The sequence below is a fragment of the Heloderma suspectum genome, chromosome 1, assembly GCF_057233095.1.
Source record: "Heloderma suspectum isolate Gila_16-S chromosome 1, 16-S_ref, whole genome shotgun sequence".
NCBI classification, from domain to species: Eukaryota; Metazoa; Chordata; class Lepidosauria; order Squamata; family Helodermatidae; genus Heloderma; species Heloderma suspectum.
Window position 1 is genome coordinate 16,049,608 of NC_139458.1, and position 23,722 is coordinate 16,073,329.

The window sequence follows — 23,722 nt, forward strand, 5'->3', positions numbered from 1 at the left end:
TGAGACGCCTTTGCTGGCTTTTAGTTGCACGTGTTTGATGGGGAAACTAGAAATGATGAAAGGGGAAAAGTCTTTGTTTTGTGCTTCTTTAATTTCCAAGCAAGGGTTTTTGTGGTAGGTTGAAGCACAGATCCTGACCTCCAAGAGTTGCCATTTCCATCAGCATCACATACAGAAATTTGAGTGCAATCCTATTTTGTTGTCCTTAGTAATATGAAGTCAATAAAAAAAGAAACTTTTTATCCATTATATTTTGTTTGTTTGTTTGTTTCCCAGTACAGTAATTCTAGATAGTTACAGTACTTCAGTTTAACACATATATAGTATATCTATAGTTGCTAATTCACCTGGCTGGAACCTATTCCAGTAATTGATCTAGTATCTAGCTTTTTTGGAAAGTCTGGATGGAATTCATTCTTCCCTCCCATAGCAACTTATAACTTGTTCTTTTATTCATCACCATAGCAGTCCAAATCTTCTTTTTCCATTGTACCAGAGAGAGTATGTTTGTTAACCCCCAACTTTTGCTAAGACGAACCTTGCAGCTATTAATAGAAGTTTTAGCTTTGATGCCCCTGTGGGCACCTCTTTCCATCTGTGGGGAGACGAGATCTCCCACGTGAGACTTATAAGATGGAAAGCTGTCTCCCATTACACCTTTGAAATAAGTTCCTGATGATCAAAACCAAGCCTTAAAATTCATGTTTCTCTCCAGATGATCAAACACAACACAAAAGCTGTTTTGAGTAAGGTTTGTCACACAAATCTCTTCTTCCTTTCAGTTCCTAATGTGAAAATGTGATTACTGCCAGACACGTAATTAACACAAATAAACTGCTACATCCTTGAAAAGCTATGTACTTGTGATTAATGTAGAGTGAGGTGAGCAATGTGTGGTCCTCCAGATTATGTTGGACTGCAAGTCCCATCAGCCCCAGCCAGCATAGCCAATGGTGAGAGTTGATGGGATTCGCAATCCAACTTCTGGAGGGCTAGAAGTTGCCTACTGACTTTTATGATAAGTCCCAGAACTGTTTTGGGAAGAACTCCTGGTTATTGACCAATTGGGGGGGAAGCAGATTATAGTCCCACTAATGTTTGCATCTGCAATGCATCAGCACAGCTGAGTTTAAACTAGAGTTCGTTATTTCTGAGAGGGTGTTTAGGAGTAGCGGTAATTAGGCCACTCCTCAAAAAGCCTAACCTAGACAAGAAGATGTTCACAACTATAGCCCAGTGGCTAACACCCCTTCCCGGGCATGGTTGCAGGACAACTCCAGGCACGCTTGAATGAAATGGATTAGATCGATCCATTTCAGTCAGGCTTCAGGCCTGGTTTTGGAATGGAACCTGCCTTGCTCACCCTGTGGGATGTCCTTTGCTGGGAGAGGGATGGGGGGAGTGCAGCCCTGTTGATTCTCTTGGATCTCTCAGCAGCTTTTGATAGCATCGACCATGATATCCTTCTGGATACGCTGTCTGGGCTGGGAGTTGGAGGCACTGCGCTGCGGTGGTTCCACTCCTCCTTAGATGGCTAATTCCAAAATGCTGTGCTGGGGAATTACTGCTCTGTGCCTTGGCAACTGTGCCATGGGATTCCCCAGGGCTGTATTTTGTCCCCCATGCTGTTCAACATCTACATGAAACCGCTGGGGGAGGTTATCCGGAGGTGTGGGCTGAGGTGTTATCAATGTGTGGATGACACCCAGCTCTACCTCTCTTTTTCATCAAACCCAGGTGAGGCAGTGGCTGTTCTGAATCAGTGCCTGGGCATGGTAATGGACTGGATGACGGCCAATAAACTGAAACTCAATCCAGACAAGACGGAGGTGTTGTTAGTGGGTGGTTTGTCTGCCCAGCTAGGTGATGTTCAACCTGTTCTGGAGGGGGTTGCACTCCCCCTAAAATTTATTTATTTATTTCTATTCCATCCAATAGCCAAAGCTCTCTGGGTGGTTTACAAACATTAAAACCAAACGGCACACAATAATCAGGTTCATAGGTTCTGATCATAAAGGATCAGGTTCATAGTTTGGAGGTGGTCCTGGACCCAGAACTGTCTGTGCCACTGAGGCACAGGTGGACTCAATGGGATGGAACACCTTTTATCAGTTAGACTGATATACCAACTACGTCCTTATGTGGCAAGAGATAGCCTAGCTACAGTTATCCGTGCTCTGATAACCTCTCGTCTGCATTATTGCAATGCGTTATGTGTGGAGCTCCTTGGAGGCCTCTCTCAGTCTAATCCAGTAGCCATGTCCAGACACAGACAAAGGGATTCTTTTCAAAGCTTTATTCCTCTTTTACAACTTAACAACTCTACTGTTAGCAACTAGATATGAGCAGCAGAGTACCTATGCCCTAAGTTGGAACAGTTGGTCCCCGTTTGAAAGGGAATCACTGGCAGACCCTGAACTTATGGGCTAGGGAGAGTCCCTCCCCTTTTCCCTTGGATCCTCTGGGCGCAACCGTTGTTTGCGCGCCAACCGGGCACTACGCCTCCTTTCCACGCCCTCCATTTGGCGCCGCTCTCTGCATTGGCATCGCACGTCCAGCAAGTCTGCTTCCAGCGCTCTGTCACTCCCGGGACTGCTATCTATGCTAGGAATGCCGGTGGGAGGAATCTCTGTCAGCTGTTGGCCCTGGGAAGGATGAGTGCGCTCCTCTCCCAGGAGCGGCTCCTCTTCCTCAGAATCAGAACTACTCTGGGATTCTATGGGCTCAGTGACCACCCTGACACTGCCTTTGAAAATGGTCCTGAAACTTCAGCTGGTCCAAAACAGGGTAGTGAGACTGATGACAGGGACTAGACAATGTGATCACATTTGCAGCTGCGCTGACTGCCAGTCCATGTCCAGGCCTGATTCAAAGTGCTGGTATTAACATGTAAAGCCCTAAATGGCGTGGGGCCAGGTTATCTGAAGGATCGCCTCCTCACATATGTACGTGCCCAGACCCTAAGATGATCTTCAGCGGCCCTTCTCCGGGAGCTCCTGCCAAAGGAAGTGAGGAGGGTGGCTACCAGGAAGAGGGCCTTTTCTGCTGTGGCACCCTGGCTGTGGAATGAGCTCCCTAGAGGGGTTCACCTGGCACCTACGTTGTACACTTTCCGATGTCAGGTGAAGACCTTTTTTATTTTCCCAGGAATTTTAGCATTTTAGCATTCTAGTCTTTTAGCTCTACTGTCTTAAATTTGTTTGTTGTTCAGTCGTTCAGTCGTGTCCGACTCTTCGTGACCCCATGGACCATAGCACGCCAGGCCTTCCTGTCCTGCGCTCTCTCCCGGAGCATGCTCAAGTCCATATTCATTGCATCGGTGATGCTATCCAGCCATCTCATCCTCTGCCGTCCCCTTCTCCTTTTGCCTTCAGTCTTTCCCAGCATCAGGGTCTTTTCCAGAGAGTTTTCTCTTCGCATTAGGTGGCCAAAATATTTGAGCTTCAGCTTCAGTATCTGTCCTTCCAATGAGCACTCAGGGTTGATTTCCTTTAGGATGGACTGATTTGACCTCCTTGCAGTCCAGGAGACTTGTAAGAGTCTTCTCCAGCACCATAGTTCGAAAGCATCAATTCATATTTTAAAACTCTGCATTGCTGCTACGTTTTATACTGGTTGTACTTCTATACTGCAGTTTTAAGCATTTATATTTTATATTGTTTTTATGTTGTACTTGTGGTTTTAATTTTTGTGAACTGCCCAGAGAGCTTTGGTTACATAGAAATGTAATGGATGAATGGAAGGAAGGAAGGAAGGAAGGAAGGAAGGAAGGAAGGAAGGAAAATCAAAGACCTGAAATAGTCAACTGGATTTTGATGTATGCGTGGATGTGGTATCTTCACTGCATTCTTTGCATCACTTTTCTTCAAAGAGATGAGGCTGCTGTACTACTTTTCTCTTTCAGATCTCTTCTGAAAACTCATCTTCTCCATGAAGCCTTTTGTTTAACCCTGTAGTCCTGTACTGAAACTAAGCCTAAGTATATTGTTGAGGAAGGACCATAGCTCAGTCACAGAATGCTACCTCCTTTCCCCCATTTTGAGGAATACAGATCGTATGGTTTGAGCCAGGACTCATAAGCTTTATTCAGATGTCATGTTCTTCAGCCCATGAACCATGCTTTATTGGCCTGAGAATGAACCATGTGTCCATGCTCTCCCACCCTCCTCTCATGCGCCTGACTTTGGCGCTTCTATTCTGTGTTGTTAAACCCCAGTTTTCCATGTTGTTTGAACTAGGAAACTGTGCTTTAAATGCTGCTTACAAACCAGGATATGAAAGCATTTTGTGAGCAGTTGTTATAACCACACGTTTCTGGGTTTGGATGTCATGGGAAACGGTCTCCAACAAACATTTAGCTCTGTGGTAGAGCACCTGCTTTGCATGCAGAAGGTCCCGAGTTCAATCCCTGGCATCTCCAACTAAAATGATCAAGTAGTAGGTGATGGGACAGACTCTTCTCTACCTGAGACCCTGGACAGCTGCTGCCAGTCGGAGCAGGTAGTACTGGGTTAGATGGAGAAACAGACTGGCCTGGCTTGGGCCACTTCGTATGGTCTAAATGCAACTCGACTGAATGCACTGTCTTCTCCCATTTATCCTCACTTCCATCTTCCTCCATTCCCTCTGCTGCCTCTGGCTGTGCCAAATTTTATATTGTCAAACTCCTTGTGCTTTACTGCCATAGCTTCCTGCCATGTTGAAAAGGTCTAATTTTTGTTTTGATGCCTTGTAAAGCACTGTGCATGTTGATGGTGCTACAGAAATAATGCATACTCAGGGTTATTTCATATTACTCTGTCCCATGAGGTAGATTAGGTTGCCACATGCCAAGCACAAGCATTGGCATGTGTTAAGGGCCAGCCACAGGTCGGTTTTCAGAATCAGGCTGGCAAACTTCTTCATGGGATGCGTAATCCTCTTCCCCATCGCGTGTACAGCCAGGCTTGCTGCCTATTTAATATCTGGAATGGGCGTATCAAGTTCTGCAGCAATGACAAAATAACAGAAAAGTTTCTAGAGCTTTCGCAAGGGAGGCGGCCTCGTGTAGGCGACAGGCTATCTGTAGCTCGCTGTCGGGGAGCTGAAAATTCATGTAACAATTATTTGATTGTCATAACTGTAATGAGCTTGAGAGCTTGAAGTATTGCATATTTGCATATTCCCTTGGAATCGTGTGTGTGTGTGTGTGTGTGTGTGAGAGAGAGAGAGAGAGAGAGAGAGGGAGGGAGGGAGGGAGGGAGGGAGGGAGAGGGAGAAATAGATATACTAATACAGAGTAATTTAAAAACATATTCAGTGCTAAACGTTTCAGCTTCTGGCTTCATCAGTAGCTGTAATGTTAAATGGGTACCAAGAAGAGGCAGTTTGGAATGCTGGGAGATGAAAATTCCTAACAAACAACAAACAAAAAATAAGAGGTGTGACTGGTATAAAGCTGTGGTATAAATTGCCCTCCAGGTTAAGGCCTTATGGACTAAGAATCTTGAGTCTGTAGATCCAGAAGTTTCTGTCAAGCATGTCAGTATCCTTCGTTTGTTCAACTGGAAGCCATTGTAAATATGAGAGTCTGTGCAGGTGGGTTAAAATGTCTGGCAGCAGGCTGCTCCAGGTTTTTTTTTTTGTAGGACTGGCTGCATCCACAGTGGCTCTGGAGCCTCCTTGTTGCTTTGCTGTTGTGTTGCTTTACACCAGCGTCTCTCTGTCTCTCCCTCCCTAACATTATGTTCGAACAAGGATTGCTGGTGCTTGTGGGGCTGGCAAGGCAAGGCTGCCAGCTGCTTTGATGTCATCTCAAGGCAGTAATTCTTCTTGCCGCATGCTGAACCTCAAGAGAGTGGCTTGTGTGCTATGGGGAATCATGGAAGTTGCCAGCACCTAGCCACCACGGAGGCTGTGCGTTGTCTGTGTGATCTGTCGCGCTGCCTTTGCCTGCTTCCAAACAGCCTCTGCTCCCTCGGGGCTGGTCATTCTTTCTTGTCTCTGTATCAGGCGCTATCTGAATGACCCAGTTGCTCCCAGTGTTGGGACTACAGCACCTCATAGGGCAGGTATGGGTAACATGTGGCCTTCCAGGTGTGGTTGGATTGACACTCCCATCATCCATTACCACCGGCTATGCTGGTGAGGGCTGATAAGTCTTGCAGTCCAACAGCATCTGGAACATGACACATTCCCCACAACTACAGTAGGAGGCTGCCTGTTGCTTCTCTGCATGAGACGCTGCAATGGGAATGCTTTCCATAGAGAAGGCACGTCTGGAACAGTGATTAGCGTGTACACAAACACAGAGAGAATGGGCTCCCCTTGGGGGGAGGGACCATTGCTCAATCGCAGAGCCTACGCTGTACAAACAAAACATACAAAACAAATGCTTTGGCATCCCCATTTTAAAAGATCCAGGTAGAGGAGATGGACAGACCTTCAGAGCATGGAAATTTTTCCCATCACCTCAGGCTGTCAGACCCTGGAGAGCTGCTGACAGTCCCAGCAGACAATACTGGGCCAATGTGTTTCTTCGCAGTAAGGGAGTTCTTATTCCTGTACATTCCGCAAGTAAAAAATTTTTTGTAGGGGGGGTGCACAAGAGTGAAGTGGGCATTCATTTTTAATTCAGGAAAAAGGGAGGGGTGTTCATGTTGCGATTTGGAGAAACACGGTCTTAAGTCCCAGGTGGGGATGCCATGTTTTAGGGTCCATTCACAACACACACACCCCACTCCAGTGACTTGACCAAGGTTTTCTGCCATGCTCAAAGTCTGTACTCAGAATGGCCAGACTGAAACTCCACCCAACCATCAACTTGTACTGAAAACCCCCACCCTCTGCTAACCCTGATAGAGAAAAGAAGTAATACTTGCAGCATGCAGAGTTTTGTATTTTAAACTCACGTAAATCAAAACACCATCATGTCTGTAGGAATAAAATGGAGTTTGCATCTGCTGCTCTGATGCAAGACACATGTATTTGGGAATAACCACTGCTTTGTTACAGAAAAGGATAATGTATCTTTTTAAGTAAAGTAATATGAGCATCTGTAGCCATGAGTATGCCTGGCCAGCCAGATGTAGTTTTTTGAGATGCCCATTCTGACCCAGATGCTGACAGCAGGCCTGTCTGCTGCTGCCGCTACCATCTGGCACTCTCAGCCAGCTACTTCACAGGGTTGTTGTGAGGCTAAAATGGAGAGGAGGGGGACCATGTAAGCTGCCCTGGGCTGCTGGCCAGAGGAGAAAAGGTGGAATATAAATGTAATAATAAATTAATAAAATTTGCCGAAAGGAGTAGTAGTAAATTCTGAAGTGCAGGCACTCATCCTGACAATCCCCATAGCCACACCCCCAAGCAGAGTCCAAATTTGCAAGCAGCTGCCTTGATCCACATCCACCAACCAGTTCTAGCCGTTTTTAGCTGTGCCAGGAAAAGGTCTTTTATAACGCTCCCGGATCTTGTCCGTTCAGAGAGAGCATGGCATTCTGAAGGGGGGGGTGGCAGATGACGTCAGAGTTCCTGCTGATTAAAAAAAGGAAGCGGTGGCGCTGCGGCCCGGGGAGCCTCGGCTCCGCTGCAGCGCGGGGTCCGCTTCCCCGAGAAGGCGGCGACGCGGCCCCCTCACCCCGGACTGCTGCGCCGCGCCGCGCCCTCCTGCCCGCCCTCCCCGGTAGTCGAGTGGGCGGATCTCCGCGCCGCCGCCGCGGCAGGCAAAGCGCGAGAGCGGCCGCGGCGAGGCGAGGCGAGGCGGGGCGCGCGGGGCGGCGGCGGCGCGCCCGGAGCGGCCGGGGCGCGAGGTGAGCGCGGGGCGGCGGGGGCCTGGGGCAGCGGGCGGGCGGCGATCGCGCCCTGCGGGCTGCTTGCGCGGAGAGCCGCGCGGAGCGGAGCGGGAGCCGCAGCAGCGCGGCGGAGCGCTCGGGAGCCGGTGGCGGGGCTGCGCCGGCGTGCCGGAGCGCGGCGGCGGCGGCGTGCGGGGCAGCGGGGAAGGGTCCGGGGACGCTGAGCCGCCGGGGGCGCCCAGCGCGGGAGGCCGCCTGGCCAGTGCGGGGGGCGCCGGGTGCCGCGCGGGGAGCGGTGCTGCGCGGCCACGAAGGCGTGCCGCGCGCGCGCGCGTGTGCGTCCGGTGGAGAACGGTGGCTCCGAGTTCGGCGGGGTTGTGGGTCCATTCCGGGTTCCAGTTGGAGCCAGCCAGAACCGTGAAGGAGCTCTCCAAGGCGCTGCACCTATTCCGGGGCTAGGGTTCAGCACATTGGAGAGCTGCGTTGGAGTTCTGACGAAACCCGCAATGGCTGCGGAGCCCCTCCGAAATCGCGGCCACCACCCTCCGCTGTCTGGCGCTCTCTCTGTCTCTCCCGCCCCGTGTGGCTCCCTGTGTGTGCTTGTGCGTGCGTGTGGCTCACAGAGGACGGACACTGGCGACGTGCCGCAGAGAGCAGCCTCTGTGGCACGCGTGTGGCTTGCCCTAATGCTCGCCCCCCGCCGCACATGGGCTCAACAGTCGCCTGCAGCGTAAGGACCGGTGCGCTCTGCCCTCGTGCGCCTGTGTTACGCACAAAAGGCGACTGTCTCCTGCTCTGGCGTATTTAAATCTGGAAGGGTGGCCGCCCCCCCGGCCGGGTCCTGTGTACTCTCCACTGAAGCAGATCGAGCCTTTGCCGGTCAAGGAGAGGTAGGAATAGTCCACGCGGAATGTATGAATAGGAGGTGGTGTGGGAAAAGGGGTTTCAGGGGGGAACCAACCCATTCTCCTTAAGTGCTTCACCATGCACTCCCTGAGGTGGCCCCCTCCCCTTGGGCAGAGTGCGATCTTTCAGCCTCAGTGCCCATTCTGTAGAATGGGAGCCACAGGAATCACTTGTGCGGTGGGGGACGGACGGACCGGACGGACGGACGTCCCAGGCTGGCAAGTGTTCGGTGTAAGTCCAGATGTGCCTGCAGCTACAATCCTTTGTTCCCCTGTGCTCGTGAAAGAACAGGTGCTGTTGGAGGACCACCGCCAGCTGCTTCCTGCGTTATCGGGAGCCAGGATTTCTGCTTAGAAGTAACAGTGGCTGCTGGGGGAGGGGGATGCAATCTAATTTATCTCACTTTTGGATTGGTGCAAAAGTGCTGGATTTGAGCATGATATGCGGGTTGCACACATGCATAGCCTCCCACTATTGCAAGCAGTTTAAGGATTGCAAATCCCATTATATGCCAGCCTTCCCCAACCTGGCGCCCTCCAGATGTGTCGGACTGCTCCTCCCATCATTCCCAGCCATCATTGGCCATGCTGCCTGGGTCCAACACATCTGGAGGATGCCAGGTTGGGGAAGCCTGCATGTACTATTATATACATGCCAAGAGGTAGTCAGGCAGACAATACAGCTTACATACTGCAATGTTTAGCTCATTGTTGGTTAGATTTATTGATTTAAAAGGTTCTCCTGATTAGTCAGGCGCCATATATAATAATGAAGGGGCTGCGGTGGCTTAGTGGTTAAGACGCTGAACTGCAGACTGGAAGGTCGGCAGGACAGCAGTTCGAGACCCGAGTGCTGCGTGACGGAGTGAGCTCCCGTCTTCAGTCCCAGCTTCTGCCAACCTAGCAGTTCGAAAGCAAGAAATTGCAAGTAGATAAATAGGTACCGCCTCGGCGGGAAAGGTAACAGCGTTCCGTGCACCTCGGTGTTCAGTCATGCCGGCCACATGACCACGGAAGCGTCTTCGGACAGCGCTGGCTCTTCGGCTTAGAAACGGGGATGAGCACCGCACCCTAGAGTCGGACACGACTGGTTCGGGACACCTTTACCTTTTTATATATAATAATATTTTAATTTATAAATGAAACCCTGTGTTGTGACTGGCTGGCACCACCTTACAAGGGGTGCTTTCCTCTTTTCTCTCCCGCACAGGAGGAAATGCATAAGATGGGGCTGGACATGGCACGTATGAGAATCATCTAAAAGAAGAAGGAATAGTTCATCAAAATGACAGTTTGTTCATATGCAGATCTTGCCAATTATTATTATTTATTTCATTTCTATACCGCCCAATAGCCTAAGCTCTCTGGGCAGTTCACAAAACCTACAAACTGCAAATACAAGATAATAAAAAACATAATATAAAATCTTTAACATACAACATTTAAAACAATTTAAACAGCTAGAATAGTTACAGTAATACTGAACCTGATAAAAACAACTTACGAAGCACCTTGGATAGCTTCTGATTGGTTCTGAATAAAACCCAGAGCAGATTCACCGCCCCACTGACATTGGAGCCACCAGCCTCCACCACATGTATGCATAATGCAGATGTGGGGGGCCTTTTCCATCCCAAAGGCTGAATTGCAATCTGGGAAAGGCCTTGGGGACCCCATTCCAGCCCTGGGCATGGCCAAAATGTAATTCCATTCATGCCACCCAATTGAAAGAAACTTGCCACTCAAAAAAGAAAAAGAAAAAAGGCAGGACGGACTCCATCTGAAAATCAACTTAAGTTACACTTAAAGCACAATTCTATGCATGTTTACTCAGAAGTAAGTCCCCTTGAATTGAGTGGCGCTTACTCCCAGGTAAGTGTGCGTAGGTTGTGAATGTGAACAGAATCTCAAAATCCAAGACAGAGACTCAAAACTCAAAATTGCCCTTTCAGTAAGCCCTCCTGTTGCCCCCAAACAGAAATAATGGAACTTTAGCCGAGTTTAGTCATGACCAAGTCAGAATCTCAGCAGGGAAAATTTTAACCACGGCCAAGCAAGAGGCTGTGAATTTGCAGCAACAGCTCTGGAAATTACCGAGGAGCTGTGAAGGCAAATTGAGACTTTCAAAGAAGACTAAAAATGCTCCAGAAATGTGGAGCAAGGACAGGAAGGTAAGGAAGAAGACTGGAAAAAGCTGGGATTCTTTGGAACAGCAAAGACCGTGTTCCAGCATCAGCAGATAAAAGTGGGAAAATACGCAAGGGGTGATCAAAGGGGAAAACAACAGGGGAGGGGGCACATGGTGAGAGACGGGGATATATACAGCAGGGAGAGCCTTGCGGGCTAGATTTAGAGGCTTTGTGAGCCGGATTAAGCACATGGGCTGAAGGTTCCCCATCCCTGATAAAATGCACACACACTAGGGCTGCAACCCAATTAAAGACTCGTATGGATAATCATATGAGTTTTGGTTGATGTATCGCTTGAATCTGCAAATGAGTAAAAGTAATTTCCTGAAGCAAACAGCATATTTTCTTTCTTTTTTCCAGTGATGCACATGTGTGTTGTAGCAGGCATCATCTTAGAAGAGGCATTCCATCTGCATGTAAGAAAAAGGATAACGCCTCTTCTAATATGGTCCTTTCCATACGGGTTTTTTTTAAAGCACTTGTATTAAAAAATAGCACTTAAAATCTGCTGACTGATCAATCAAGGTACTTTTTTTTTTTTAGACAATTATATGTTTTTAACTGATTTACTGTTGGAGCCCTAATGCACACACGGAAAGCTAGCTCTACTGAACAGGTCAGAAGAGAAGAGCCTCCAGCATACAGAGGGAGCTGCCCGTATCTAAGAGAACGTGGCTTAATGCAGACATCATGGTAAGCCATCTTTTGCACTAACCCCAGCCATGGCGTTTAGAACCCCAGCCATGGTTTGAGCTTCCAGTTGTTCAACAGGCAAATCATATTTTAGAGCTGCTTGTGAAAACCCAAATCAACCCATGGTTTCCAATTCTGATTGCTGGCCAACTGCAAGCCAAGGTTTGTTACCATCGTTAACCTATCATGACACCAAATAATTGTGTCTCATATGCAACCAAGGTTTGGCATGATGCCTGCACTGAGCTTATGTGGTAGTAATAGTGCCTACCGCTGTTGTGGTGTGGCCTGCGCATAGGGAAACAAGGCATGGTACACAGGACAATATTCAGGGATCAACTATAGGGCATAGGAAGGGTTACATATAGCACATGGAGGAGGCCTGTCAGTGGATTTTGAAGTGGCTAGCAATGGGGCCCAAGATAGTCAGGGGCACTTCTAGACATCAGTGGCCACTCCCAATGAAAGTGCTTTTTCCAGCAGGATGGATAGGTTTAAATTGTCAACCCCCCTGCAAAAAAAGACCAGTTTATATCAAGTTGTCCACTTCAGATATTTCTTGGCAAACGTGCCCACTAATGGTTGATACGCCCATAAAAAATGTTGATTTACAACTAAATAGAGCCTTTTAGTACCTTCAAGGATACACTTTCATTAGAGATAACATCTATTTATATCCCACCTGGCATGTCCAAGGAGCACATGTGATTCTCCCTGATCCTATTTCACCCTCACAACAACCCTGTGAGGTAGGGTTAGGCTGAGAGAGAGTGACAGGCCCATGGTCACCCGGTGACCTTTGTGGCTGAGGTGGGATTTGAACCTGTCCAGTCCTAGTCCAACAGTCTAACCCAGCCTTTCCCTACCTGGTACTGTCTAGATGCCAGCTGGGAATGAGGGTAAGTGCAGTCCAACACATCTGGAGCTCACCAGATTGGGGAAGGCTGGTCTAACCACTACACCGCTGTGTATCGCTTCTCACAGTTCTTATCTAAACTTTACACCCAGCAGCATTTGGTGCCACTATCAGTCGGATCATTTGTACAGCATGGGAACCCTGCCATGTGCAGAATGGGACCATCTTTAATGGTGCAGAGTCCCAGTTCCTCAGGGTATGCTAAGGCAGGGATAAGCAGACTTCAGGCTCCTGGGACCTACTTTGTGTTTTAATAGAAACTCAAGGTCCACCAACTGGATCCAGGTTCAAAATAATGGTGCAGATAAGGGCAACTAAAATGATCAAGGGGATGGAGCAACTCCCCTATGAGCGAAGGTTACAACAGCTGGGATTGTTTAGCTTCAAGAAAAAGCGAGTAAGGGGAGACATGATAGAGGTCTACAAAATTATGCATGGTGTGGAGAAAGTGGATAGGGATACATTTTTCTCCCGCTCTCATAATACTAGAACTTGGGGTCATCCCATGAAGCTGACTGGTGGGATATTCAGGACAGATAAAAGGGAGCATTTTTTCACCCAGCACATAGTTAAACTGTGGAATTTGCTACCACAAGATGTAGTGATGGCCACCATGTTGGATGGCTTTAAACGGGGTTGACAAATTCCTGGACAAAAAGGCTATCAATGGCTACTAGTCTTGATGGCTATATGCCACCTCCACTATCAGAGGCAGTGGGCCTATGTGTACCAGTTGCTGGGGAACATGGCTGGGAGGGTGCTGTTGCACTCATGTCCTGCTTGTGGGTTTCCCACTTGCAGCTAGTTGGCCACTGTATGAACTGAATGCTGGACTAGATGTGCCCTTGGTCTGATCCAGCAGGGCTCTTCTTCAGTTCTCATGTTCTTAACAGCTCAGGGCACAGATGCGCACCTAAAATTAAAGAACAAAGTGCCTGTGAGCACATGGCTCAGTTCAAGAATTTGTCTTCAGTAACAGACCTGAGCTCACAGTCCTTTATTGCAAAGATCCACTGTGGGTTCTCCAACACCACCAAGAGGCGGCTGGGTGGAGCCTTTGTATTGTTGCCACCATTGGAAGTCACACATCTTTGCCGATCTACTGGAAATCAGCCAGGGATCTACCAGTGGGTCCCGATCCACCTTCTGCCCGCCCCTGTGCTAAAATAGCAGTTTTGAATGCTCTCCCAGAGGAAAGTTGGCAACGGACTTTTGCACAGATAGAAGTTGTCTGTTCCCATCGATTTGCTTGTGAATCGGGTTGCTGCAAAAACGGGAACAAAAATTAAGCTTGCCTTGCAGGAAACAATATGCAAATGAAAATATAAAATAGACAGAAGATGGGGGGATATTGTGCGTTCAGAAAACTCACATTAAAAAGGACACGGGTGTAACAGTTTAAGAGCAGCTGAGAGTTTGGTAGCACTTCTGCTGCTTCATAAACAAATGTACATTTTTCCCGCTTCTAGAGCAAACTTTGGAAAGAATTGTTCTGCAGATTGATTTCTCTCTAGCCTACACGCAGGCAGAATCCTTACCTTGGCCCCCACTTCACCTGGTAGATGTAGTCTATAGCTAATCGTCACCAGGTAGCAAAGGCCATTGAGCAAGCCTTTCCTAGCCATTAGTAGCCACCGAGGAAACATTTTAGCTCTGAGCTGAACAAATGGCTAGTGAAAAGGTCATGTCCTGATGGCCATTACAATATGTAATAAGGAGCTATTTATATATGATACCTCTTTACAGCCAGTACAACATAATGGCTAGAGTGCTAGAGTAGGAGACACAGGGTCAAATCTCCACTCAGCCATGAAGCTCAGTGGGTAAACTTGGGCCAGTCAATTTCAGGCTAACCTACCACACAGGGTTGTTGGGAGAATAAATGGGGTGAAATGGTGTATGGTGCCCTGATCTCTTTGGAGGAAGGACACGATAGAAATGTATTTATAATCTTTGAATCTTTTGTATACACTATCTTTGCTGCTACATCATCATCCTTTAGTAACGTCTCAAGTGTGGTATTTGAGATGATTAAACACAAAGTAATGCAAGACTCAAGTACATTTGAGTGCAGATCTTGGAAAGGGACTCAAACTTTAGAAACCTGAAGTCTTGGATAGAGGAACTTTTAGTGTGGCAAATTTTAGTTTTCAAAATTTGATGACGTTTAGTTTTCAAGATGCATCTGTCAAAATTTGATGTCCTTCTGCCATATGCATTCAAATTAATGTTTGCAAAATTGTATCAGGGTGATACAAAGGATCTGTAACTAAGGAACTTGCATACCATCAGCTCCCTGCCCCAGCCTGTTCCAGTGGCCTTCCTCATTCAAGTGCCTTCAAAGTGTGGGTGTTCTGTGTTAGTGCAAGAAACCTTGCCAATGTAGTGGGAAGACTCCCCTAAATAATTGCATGTGTATACATGCGTGCGTGTGTGTGCTCATTGCCAGTAACTATCACTGGGTGTCACAAGTAGCCTTGAAAGAGCTTGTATGGACTGATGGCAGGGGAGACATTTAGGGCTTTTCTACATGAGGCATTTATTGTGCACTTGTCATTCCCTACTCACGGTTGTTTACAGGTTCATTAGACAACATCGTGACCCTCCAGTTTTGCTTCTGTGTCTAACAAGCACTTTCGGTGATTTTTTTTAAGAGCAGGGAAAGTGTAGTATTAAATTGTAAAACCAAAAGCACTTTTGTTTAACTTCCATATTTGTGCTATTCCGCTATGCCACCGTGTCACCTAGAGATTATGTAGTGGAAAAAAAGGAAAGGAAATGGTCCTCGTGTAAGATCTGAGTGAGAGCTCGGATCTCAATTCTGCGACAAAAACAAAAGTAGATACAGCTGATTAACAGCCTCACGCAGAAAAGCTGTAGATGGGGCAGTTGTTTTGCTGGTTCCATATAAAGCTGCATTATACCAAGTCAGATCATCTAGCCCAATACTGTGTATTCTGACTGGTACCAGTTCTCCTTGGTCCAGGGAGGAGGTCCTTCCCAAAACTACTACTTGAGATGTTTTCACTGGAGTTGGTGGGGATCGTTGGATGGCTATTACAATGGCTTCTCTATATATACCATTATTCAAGACATGGGTGCCAAAGGCATAAATCCCATTAAAAAGAACAGATGACCTGTGGTGGTGATATTCCATTATCTTGAAATATTTTTAAACGCATGTAAATGGAACAAAGAACATGGCCGTTTTGTGATTTGTGTTTGGATACATCTAAGAGCCATCTCTGAATTTTCCTGTAAATCTTGGCGGTGTGCTGAGATCTCATAAGCTGCTGCCTTATACCAAGCCAGACCGAACTACTGAACTAGACAGACCAACAGTCTGGCTTGGTATGAGGATGCAAAAGGTCCCAGGTTCAATTCCTGGTTTTACCATTTAGGACTGGGAAAGCCTGAAACCTTGGAGAGCTACTGCTAGGCAGGCATTCCCAGTCCTAAAAGGTAAAGCCAGGAATTGAACCTGGGACCTTTTGCATCCTCATCCAAGTCGTGTGCTCTACAACTGAGCTACAGCTCTTCTACATATCTCCCCCTGCCCCCGCCATTGAAGTCTTGAAACGGGATCTCTGTCTGAAGGGCTTCTTGCAAAGGTATTGCTTAAAGATGTACTGAATGGGCGTATTGCATGCGCTTAATGATTCACGCTGCAGTTGCTATGGAAAGGCAAGCCAAGACTATAAATAAGCATCCCTCATACCGTTCATTTTGTTTTCTGTAACATATAGCACTTTCTGCTTTAAAGAGAGTGTCTAAATATTGGGTTGGATCCAGCCTTAGAATCGACCCACTGAAACCAATTGGAACAAGTCAGTCATGGCTAACTCAAGCCCCATTTATTTCAAGCATGACATAGTCCAGATCCAACCCAGTGTTTTGTTGTAAACGGGTCTTGGCTATGTTCCAATGAAACATTTGACCCTTCCTGCCCACGGGGAACCCACCATGGCACTCAAAAGGCTCTTTGCACATGACTTGGTGCACAGAGAATCTCCTTCCCGAAGTAGTCTGTTTTGTGCCTGTTTTGTTAAGGACGAGTTTCCACACGTCTGATTTAGTGCTACTGTGCAGGACTGGGAGCATGGAAATTCCTTGTGCTTCAAATGCAGAACATCCCAGGTTCAATTTCTGGCATCTCCAACTAAAAAGAAAAGGTAGCACCCCTCTGTGCCTGAGACCTTGGATAGCCACTGCCAGTCAGAGTAGACAGTACTGGGTTAGATGGCCAAATATTCTGATCCCATATAAGGCACCGTTCTGTGTTGGCTCCCACGCCGGAATTAACATGAAACCTACATGTAGTTCAGGGGTGCAAAAAGTGCATCCCGTGAGCTGCATGTGGCCAACCAAGCCGTTTCTAGCAGCCTGCTACCCCGCCGCCCCCCGCATTTGCCCCTGCTGAAAAAGTCATGATGGCCCTGCCTGGGGCTTCCCATGGTAGCACCAGCAAGGGAATCCCTTATCTCCGACCTCTGATGAGATGTGAGAGGCAAGATAAGAGATCAGAGATAAGAAAGGGGTTCCCTTGCTAGCACTAGCAAAAGAAACCCCAGGCGTGTGTGTGTGTGTGCTTGCTTGTGTGTGTATGTGCAGCCGCATGGTGTTGCCCCATGGCAGCCCTTGGGGTCAAAAAGGTTGTGCACCCTTGGAGTAGAACATAAGGTGCTAACAATTCTATAAACATTTTCCCTGCATGTACATGCACTGGAAAGCCTGGTTCAACTTTATCATCCCATGCGTGTGACCGTTGGGTGTGCTCCTGTCAGAAGCAACCAAAAAGCTGGATCTTCCCATGTTACAATCTATATGCAAGTTTCACTTTACTAGTCTTGTGGGTGTTGTGTTACATGAGAAGCAGGGTGGCTGTTCCACAATCAAACTCAGTGCAGCACCCCACTGATAAGGTGGTTAAATATAAAATAAAACACTCTTTTTACAAGGCAATTTAATGGTTTGGAAGATGAATTGTGTGGGCAGATTTAGCATGCTGTTATTCTTTTTCTTTCCTTCCCCCGCTCTCCCCTGCAGATGTCCACTGAACAATTCTATCAATGAAGCAAGTTGTCATGTTTTATAACCAAAGGAATGATAATTGCAAGATGGACTGAAAGGCAATAAAAAACAAACCTGAAAGGGCATGGGAGAAGCTTCTTCCTGTACCAGTCGACAAAGGAAGCCTCTTGAGATATCTCCTTGTGCAGCCGCATTCAGACAAAATTCTTGATTGAGAAACCATACATATATTTGCAAGTGGATGTTGTCTCCTGGGCTGTCATTAATGGAACAGCGTCAGTTTCTATGTTGATCTGAAATCTATTTAAAACAATCAAAGTGCCAAGCTTCTGATGAAAGTGTAACGCCATCACACCAAGGAACGATTAAAACTGATGCTTCCAAACTTCAGGCTGAACTCCTTCAGTAAGATATATGGGAAACACCCTGCTGTTAAAAATCTAAGCATTGGTGGTTTGTGTTTTATCTACAAAAGAAAGAGCACCCTACCTTAAGACAAGTCATCCATCAGGAAATGTTTTTGTAAGAAATTTACATCGTCCCTCCACCATCCTGAGGTCATTTCAAGGGATAGAATGTTGAGTTTGATAACAGCATATCGACACTGCAGATGTACACTGGTTTAACAGGTGGTTTAATCCTTTCCCCAACTAGCCCTGGGCGCTGTGGTTTTAAGGATCTTGGTCAGCACTCTTCCCAAACTACTATTCCCAGGATGCACTGGGGGGAAGCCATGACAGTTAAACTGGTCTAAAACTGATACCTTTGTGGCGCAGATCTGCCTTAAGTATGTTTTTCATCTGAAACATCAACAAAAGAACAGAGTGTAATTTTCAGAAAATCGAGTGCAACTCCAAAATATGGAGGATACAGCTAAAGAAATTCAGATGGAGAGTGTGCAACAGTCCAAAGCTCCAAATGCAGGCAAACCTGTCACTGAAAATGAGAGTCCAACTAAAAAGGCCTCCGTGTTTTGCTTTAAGAAGAGGAAGAAGTGCCATGAAAAGGTAGTGGAGAAAGTAGAGGACTGTGGATCTGATTCACTTACCTTAAAGCCTATGAACCAGTACTCCAACACAGGAAGTGGCAAAGCAGATGTTTCAAATCCATTATGGGTGTCAGGAGGGGCCTGGTTGGCCTTCAAACGCTTTGTGACATCGAGAAGACGGTCCAAATCTGCTTTGAAGAAGCAAACACAGTCTGGGTCTCGTGTACAGCTGGAGACGAATGTTGAAGGCACTAGTTCCAGCATTAAAGTTCCCTGCCTAAGTTTCTCCAGAAGCAGGAAGAAATCCAGCCAGCCTGAAATAATGGAGGAGCTAGGCTCTGGTGAGAAAGCAAATGAAACGGCAAGACTTTTGAATAACCAAAGGAACAGTAGACCGGAGATTGTGGCTGCGGACGCCCCGCTGAGTGCGGAGAAGTCTCCCCGCAGAGCCCTTGAGGAGAGAGAGGGTGACAGTGGAGTTGTAAAAAACACTGAAGACGTGGTTGTCTCTAGCCGAGAGGATGCATTCGGAGCAGAGGTGAGGCCCAATCCCAATTGTTACACAGACTGTGTGGCTCAGTCTGAAATAATCCACTCTGAAAAGGTCCTTGAAACGGAAGAGGAGAAGCAAATCTTTCAGTTGCATCATGGAAGCCTCTATGGAAATGCTGAAGAAGTGGAGAACAAGAGATATGATTTCCGAGTTGAGACAGGCCCCCTTGTTCCTCAGGACCTGCCAGAAAGCAAACACAGGCTCTTTGAAACAGAAGAAGCCAAGAACGCACCTGACAAAGAGGCTGAGTCGAAGCAGTTTGGTAGGGATGCTGATGTCGTGGTGGATCGCGGTGATGTTGTGGTGGATCGCGGTGCCAAGGAAGGTGACTCGGTCGAAGTGATGCTGCATTGCAGCCCATCGACGTTGGGCGATGAGGCTTCAGGCGAACCGATCTGCTCTGATGAGGAGGCAAAATGCAAAGAAAATCAGTTTCTGATGCCTGGAGCAGGCATTGTAATAATGATCACCGAAGCAGAGGAGTACCCAGACGAGGAGGAACCCAGCCTTGCCTGCGAACCTTTTTCCTTTCCGCAAGCCAGCAAACAGAAAGGGAAGAAAAAATCGAGCAAAGGCCTTGATTCTGGGGCAGGAGGTTATAGTCAAAAGAGGGAAGGTAAAACCTGTCCCACGTTCCCGTTGCCCTTCAGCACCGCTGGCCAGGAGCACCGGACTTCAGAGCAATACGAGGTGCTTCTGATCGAGACAGCCGCATCACTCGTTAAGGCAGCCATTCAGTCGTCCATCGAACAGCTCATTAATGAAATGGCTCTGGAGCAAAATAAACAGAACAGCTGCCTATGATCACAGGAGCTGCTTGGTGCATCATGGCCAGGCCCTGCCAGCAGGCAGAGTGGGGCAGCTGCTGCAGGCGCCAGATTTGGTGTGCTGATAAAAGGTGCAAATCATCTGCTGTTTAACTTTATTAGATAGTTACTAGGAGAGGGCGTCACTTGGGTGTCCTGCGTCAGCTGCCAAGGTTACTTGCCCTGCCGAGTAATTCAGTATTAACGTTGCAGGAAGTGTTATGAAGGTTACTGATATATTTAAACTCAGCATGGAAGACTAGGCATGGTCCTAATCCCTGGGAAATTTGCAATGTCTGTGATTAGCTTAATTTTGCATGTTGGTGAAATGGATGTGTACCGTATGTAAAAACAGGAAGTGAGCGTGGAGGGCCCTCTGCTGTGTGGTGACATGTACCAAGGCTTGTTCTGTGTAGCAGACCTAGGAAAGCCAAAAAAGAGAGCCACCCCTCCCTTCCCTGCTCCATTTATTTTACTTGCTCGAACCAAGTTCAGATCTCATGACTGTCAATGCCTGAAGTCTCACTATGTCCGTTAAAGTACAACTAACTTCCATGCCAGGAGAAGCTTCACTTGCTACATTGATGTGAGTCATGCTGCTCTAAGAGGTACGGGAGAACAGGCGATTAAGAGAGAGAGAGAGAGAGAGAGAGAGAGAGAGAGAGGACGCAAGGCCATCCTGAATAGAGATCAAATTCCAAAATGGTGAATGCAAAATATACATTGCAATTGGAAATCAGGAAGCAAGCAATTTCTATCATGAGTCTCACAGTAAGGGTGCAATGCTATGCATGTTGAGATAGAAAAAAAGTCCTTCAACTCCCAGCATTCCCCAGCCAGAATGACAGAAAGAGGAACTGAAAGTCCTTGAGCAATGAGTTCACATCTCTGGCAAGAGCAATCCGTCCCTCCCACAGTAGAAGTAGAGAGGAGGAGGGTAAGAGAGCATTTGAGTAGGGGTCGCAGAGAGAAAAGGGGGTGGCAGAAAGAGGGAAGAGTGGTTCTGTCCGCTTTTGGCTCTTGCCTCTTGTACCAGTGGCATGCAGGGATTACCCCGGAGGAAATGCAGCCCCTGACAGAAAAAAAAGGTTCCCCATCCCCTCCCGTAAAAGAGGGAGAAGTCATAAGGCAAAACCAGTAGCCCTATTAGCAAAACTCCATTCTAATTTAGAAAAGTGTAACGTTCAAGGGACTCGCAGCACTGTTCTTGCTCATTAGATAAGACCTTGTGCGCACCAAAATAAATATATTTTATTTCATTTTCCAAGACTTGCATCCCACTTTATCTTCCAGAGAGAAGCTAAGGTGGCTAAACTCCATGGGAACAGAAAAACAAATATCAGAGCATCAAAGCAACAATAATAAAACATAATAAATGAATCAGATAGCAGCATAGAGACAAGCTGCTTAAGACAAAGAGGCATAACCTCACAGATCAATACCACTAATAAATGAAACCTTAGTTACAAGCAGAACTACTTGGAGGCAGAAATTTGGTAACAACCGCAGAAATAACCAGCAGCTCAACAATTCGTAACCCTGTAAGCGTTGCAGAGCAGCCAGGTTTTTCTTTACCAGACATTGGAAGACATTCAATAAAGGGTCCAGGCAAGCTTCTGGTGGAGAACATTCCCCCAGGACTTCTGTCACCACCACCAAAAAGGCCCTGCTCCTTGATAATTTTCTATTTGAGCAATATTATTTGTTAGCTGCCTTGGGAGAAGAAATACCAAAGGGCAGGGGTAAAAATGACAGTAATAATAAAACCAAAAATCTCTTAAATAAAAGCAAGTCCCCCCAATTGACAGGAGAGATCTGTACACGTTGGAAGCCTTCCATTTATGTTGCCAGTACGAATGTACATCTGGGTGTCTTATCACCATCCTCCATTTGATATTCATCTGAGGCCTAGTGAACTGGGTGGATACATCTTTTGATGTGAATTGGTGATGTGCGGCCATGTCTGGCACCACTGGTGGTTATGAATGGCTCCAGCTCATAGGAACATAGGATGCTGCTTCATATTGAGTTGGACCATGGGTCCAACTAGCCCAGTATTGTCAACACTGACTGGCAGCAGCTCTCCAGTGTCTCAGGCAGGAGTTTTCCAGCCCTACCTGGAGATGCTGAGGATCGAACCTGGGGCCTTCTGCAGGCAAAGAGAGCCAGTGTGGCATAGTGCTGAGAGCATTGGACTGGGAGCCAGGAGATCCGGGCTCTAGTCCCCACTCAGCCATGGAAGCTCACTGGGTGACTTTGGGCCCATCACAGACTCTCAGCCCAACCTACCTCACAGGGCTATTGCTGTGAGGATAAAATGGAGACGAGGAGGAGGAGGGTAATGTAAGCAGGCTTGGATTTCTTGCAAGAGGAAAAAAGGTGGGACATAAATGCAATAAATAAATAAAGCAGGTGCCCTACCACTGAGCTATGGGACGTCCCCTCTGGAATGTTCCAGCTCAATCTGGACACACGAGCCAGCAAAAATGCTTAGAAATGGGGTGTTTGTGTATGTTAAAAATTCTGTGCAGTGCACATCTTAGGTGTGGATCTGTCTGGCACAGTTCTGCTGAACATGAGGTGGAGAAGGGTTGAGGCTGTTCCCGCACCCACACTAGAGACATGGTGTGACTTGGGCAGGCAGCAGGGACACCAGCCCCAAGTGCAGGTCATTGATGGCTAGTAAATAACATTGAATTGCATGACGTTTACTTTCCAGTTTGTAATAATGAGATGTGGTTTCAAGGTGGCAGATGAAGATCTAAATATTGGCTGGCTGTGAGGCTTAGTGAAGGCAGCTGGTCAGTCAGAGTAGCAGCGTTGCAGCATTGCATTGTGCCTGAACCAGTTCAGCCACTGAATATTGCTGGTAGTGGAGGAGCATTTTAGCAGCGATGCTCTTAACACACTGGAAGGTTCCCCTCAGCAGATTTGATTCACCTCTTTTGAATCAATTCCATATCATTCTGAAGTTTCTTTCCAACCAACAGACTGATCCTAAGCAAATGATGTATCTGCCTGCAAGAGCAGCATGTCTTGATTCTAAAACTGCAACAACAACAAAACATCACTGTTCATGGTATTTCATTGGGACGATTGTTGATTCAACTCCCCGCCCCCTAAAAGTACTTCTTTTCTGGTGCAAAAAGTATAAAGTACAAAGTATTTATTTTGCCCAGCTAGGGTCAAGGGATATATATTCTACATATTATATTGAAGATATGACATACAACATGCATTACATGTATCGTGTATACCAATAATGTACATATTACAGTTCCAAGAAACCCCTCTTCCCACCTGAGTCTGTTTTTTTCCATTGGTGGGGCAGCTGCCATTAGTGCCAAGCTGGTAAAAGGTTAAAAGACCCTTCTGCTCCACAGTTCTGCAGCCTCTGCAGGCCTGCTACCTCCCCCACGCCCCCAGCTTCTGTTTACAAAGTAAAAAAAATAAAATAAATGCAGGGCTAGGTCATGCATTTAACACAATGTGCAGTTTGGCCCAAGTGAGCTGCTCAGTTGATTTCAAGCACCAGATTACCAGTCGGCAAAGGACAGCAACTAGTGGCAAAATTAGATGTGATCTTGGCAGATGTATTTGGCTGGGTGTCATGAATGTGGCCAGTCAGTGAATGCTGCTACCTACTAATTCAGTGCCTCCCCAAGTCTGTCTTCCCGGTGCAGCCAGGCTTAATTCTGGTTTTGCAGTCTGGCTTGGGGGGGGGGGGATGTTTCAAAATTGTTGGGGGTGGGGGCATTCCTGGGGAGTTCTGGTGGGCCAAGGAAAGGTTAAACACCACTCTTGCACCTGCCAGTTTTCAACTGCGGATTGAAACTTTTTTCCTTTGGAGCTCAATGTGGGTCACACAGATG

The 23,722-nt window shown here is 47.1% G+C and overlaps 1 protein-coding gene across 1 annotated transcript in view; it reads left to right on the plus strand.

Annotated features, from left to right (window-relative positions):
* Positions 1 to 21,111, plus strand: part of AKAP5 (A-kinase anchoring protein 5) — a 29,264-nt gene extending 8,153 nt beyond the window's left edge. Inside the window, exon 2 of the mRNA XM_084836914.1 lies at positions 17,519 to 21,111. Coding sequence (XP_084693040.1) covers positions 18,364 to 19,848 — 1,485 coding nt within the window. The 5' untranslated portion in view covers positions 17,519 to 18,363 and the 3' untranslated portion in view covers positions 19,849 to 21,111. The remainder of the gene's footprint in view (positions 1 to 17,518) is intronic.
* Positions 21,112 to 23,722: the final 2,611 nt, after the last annotated feature.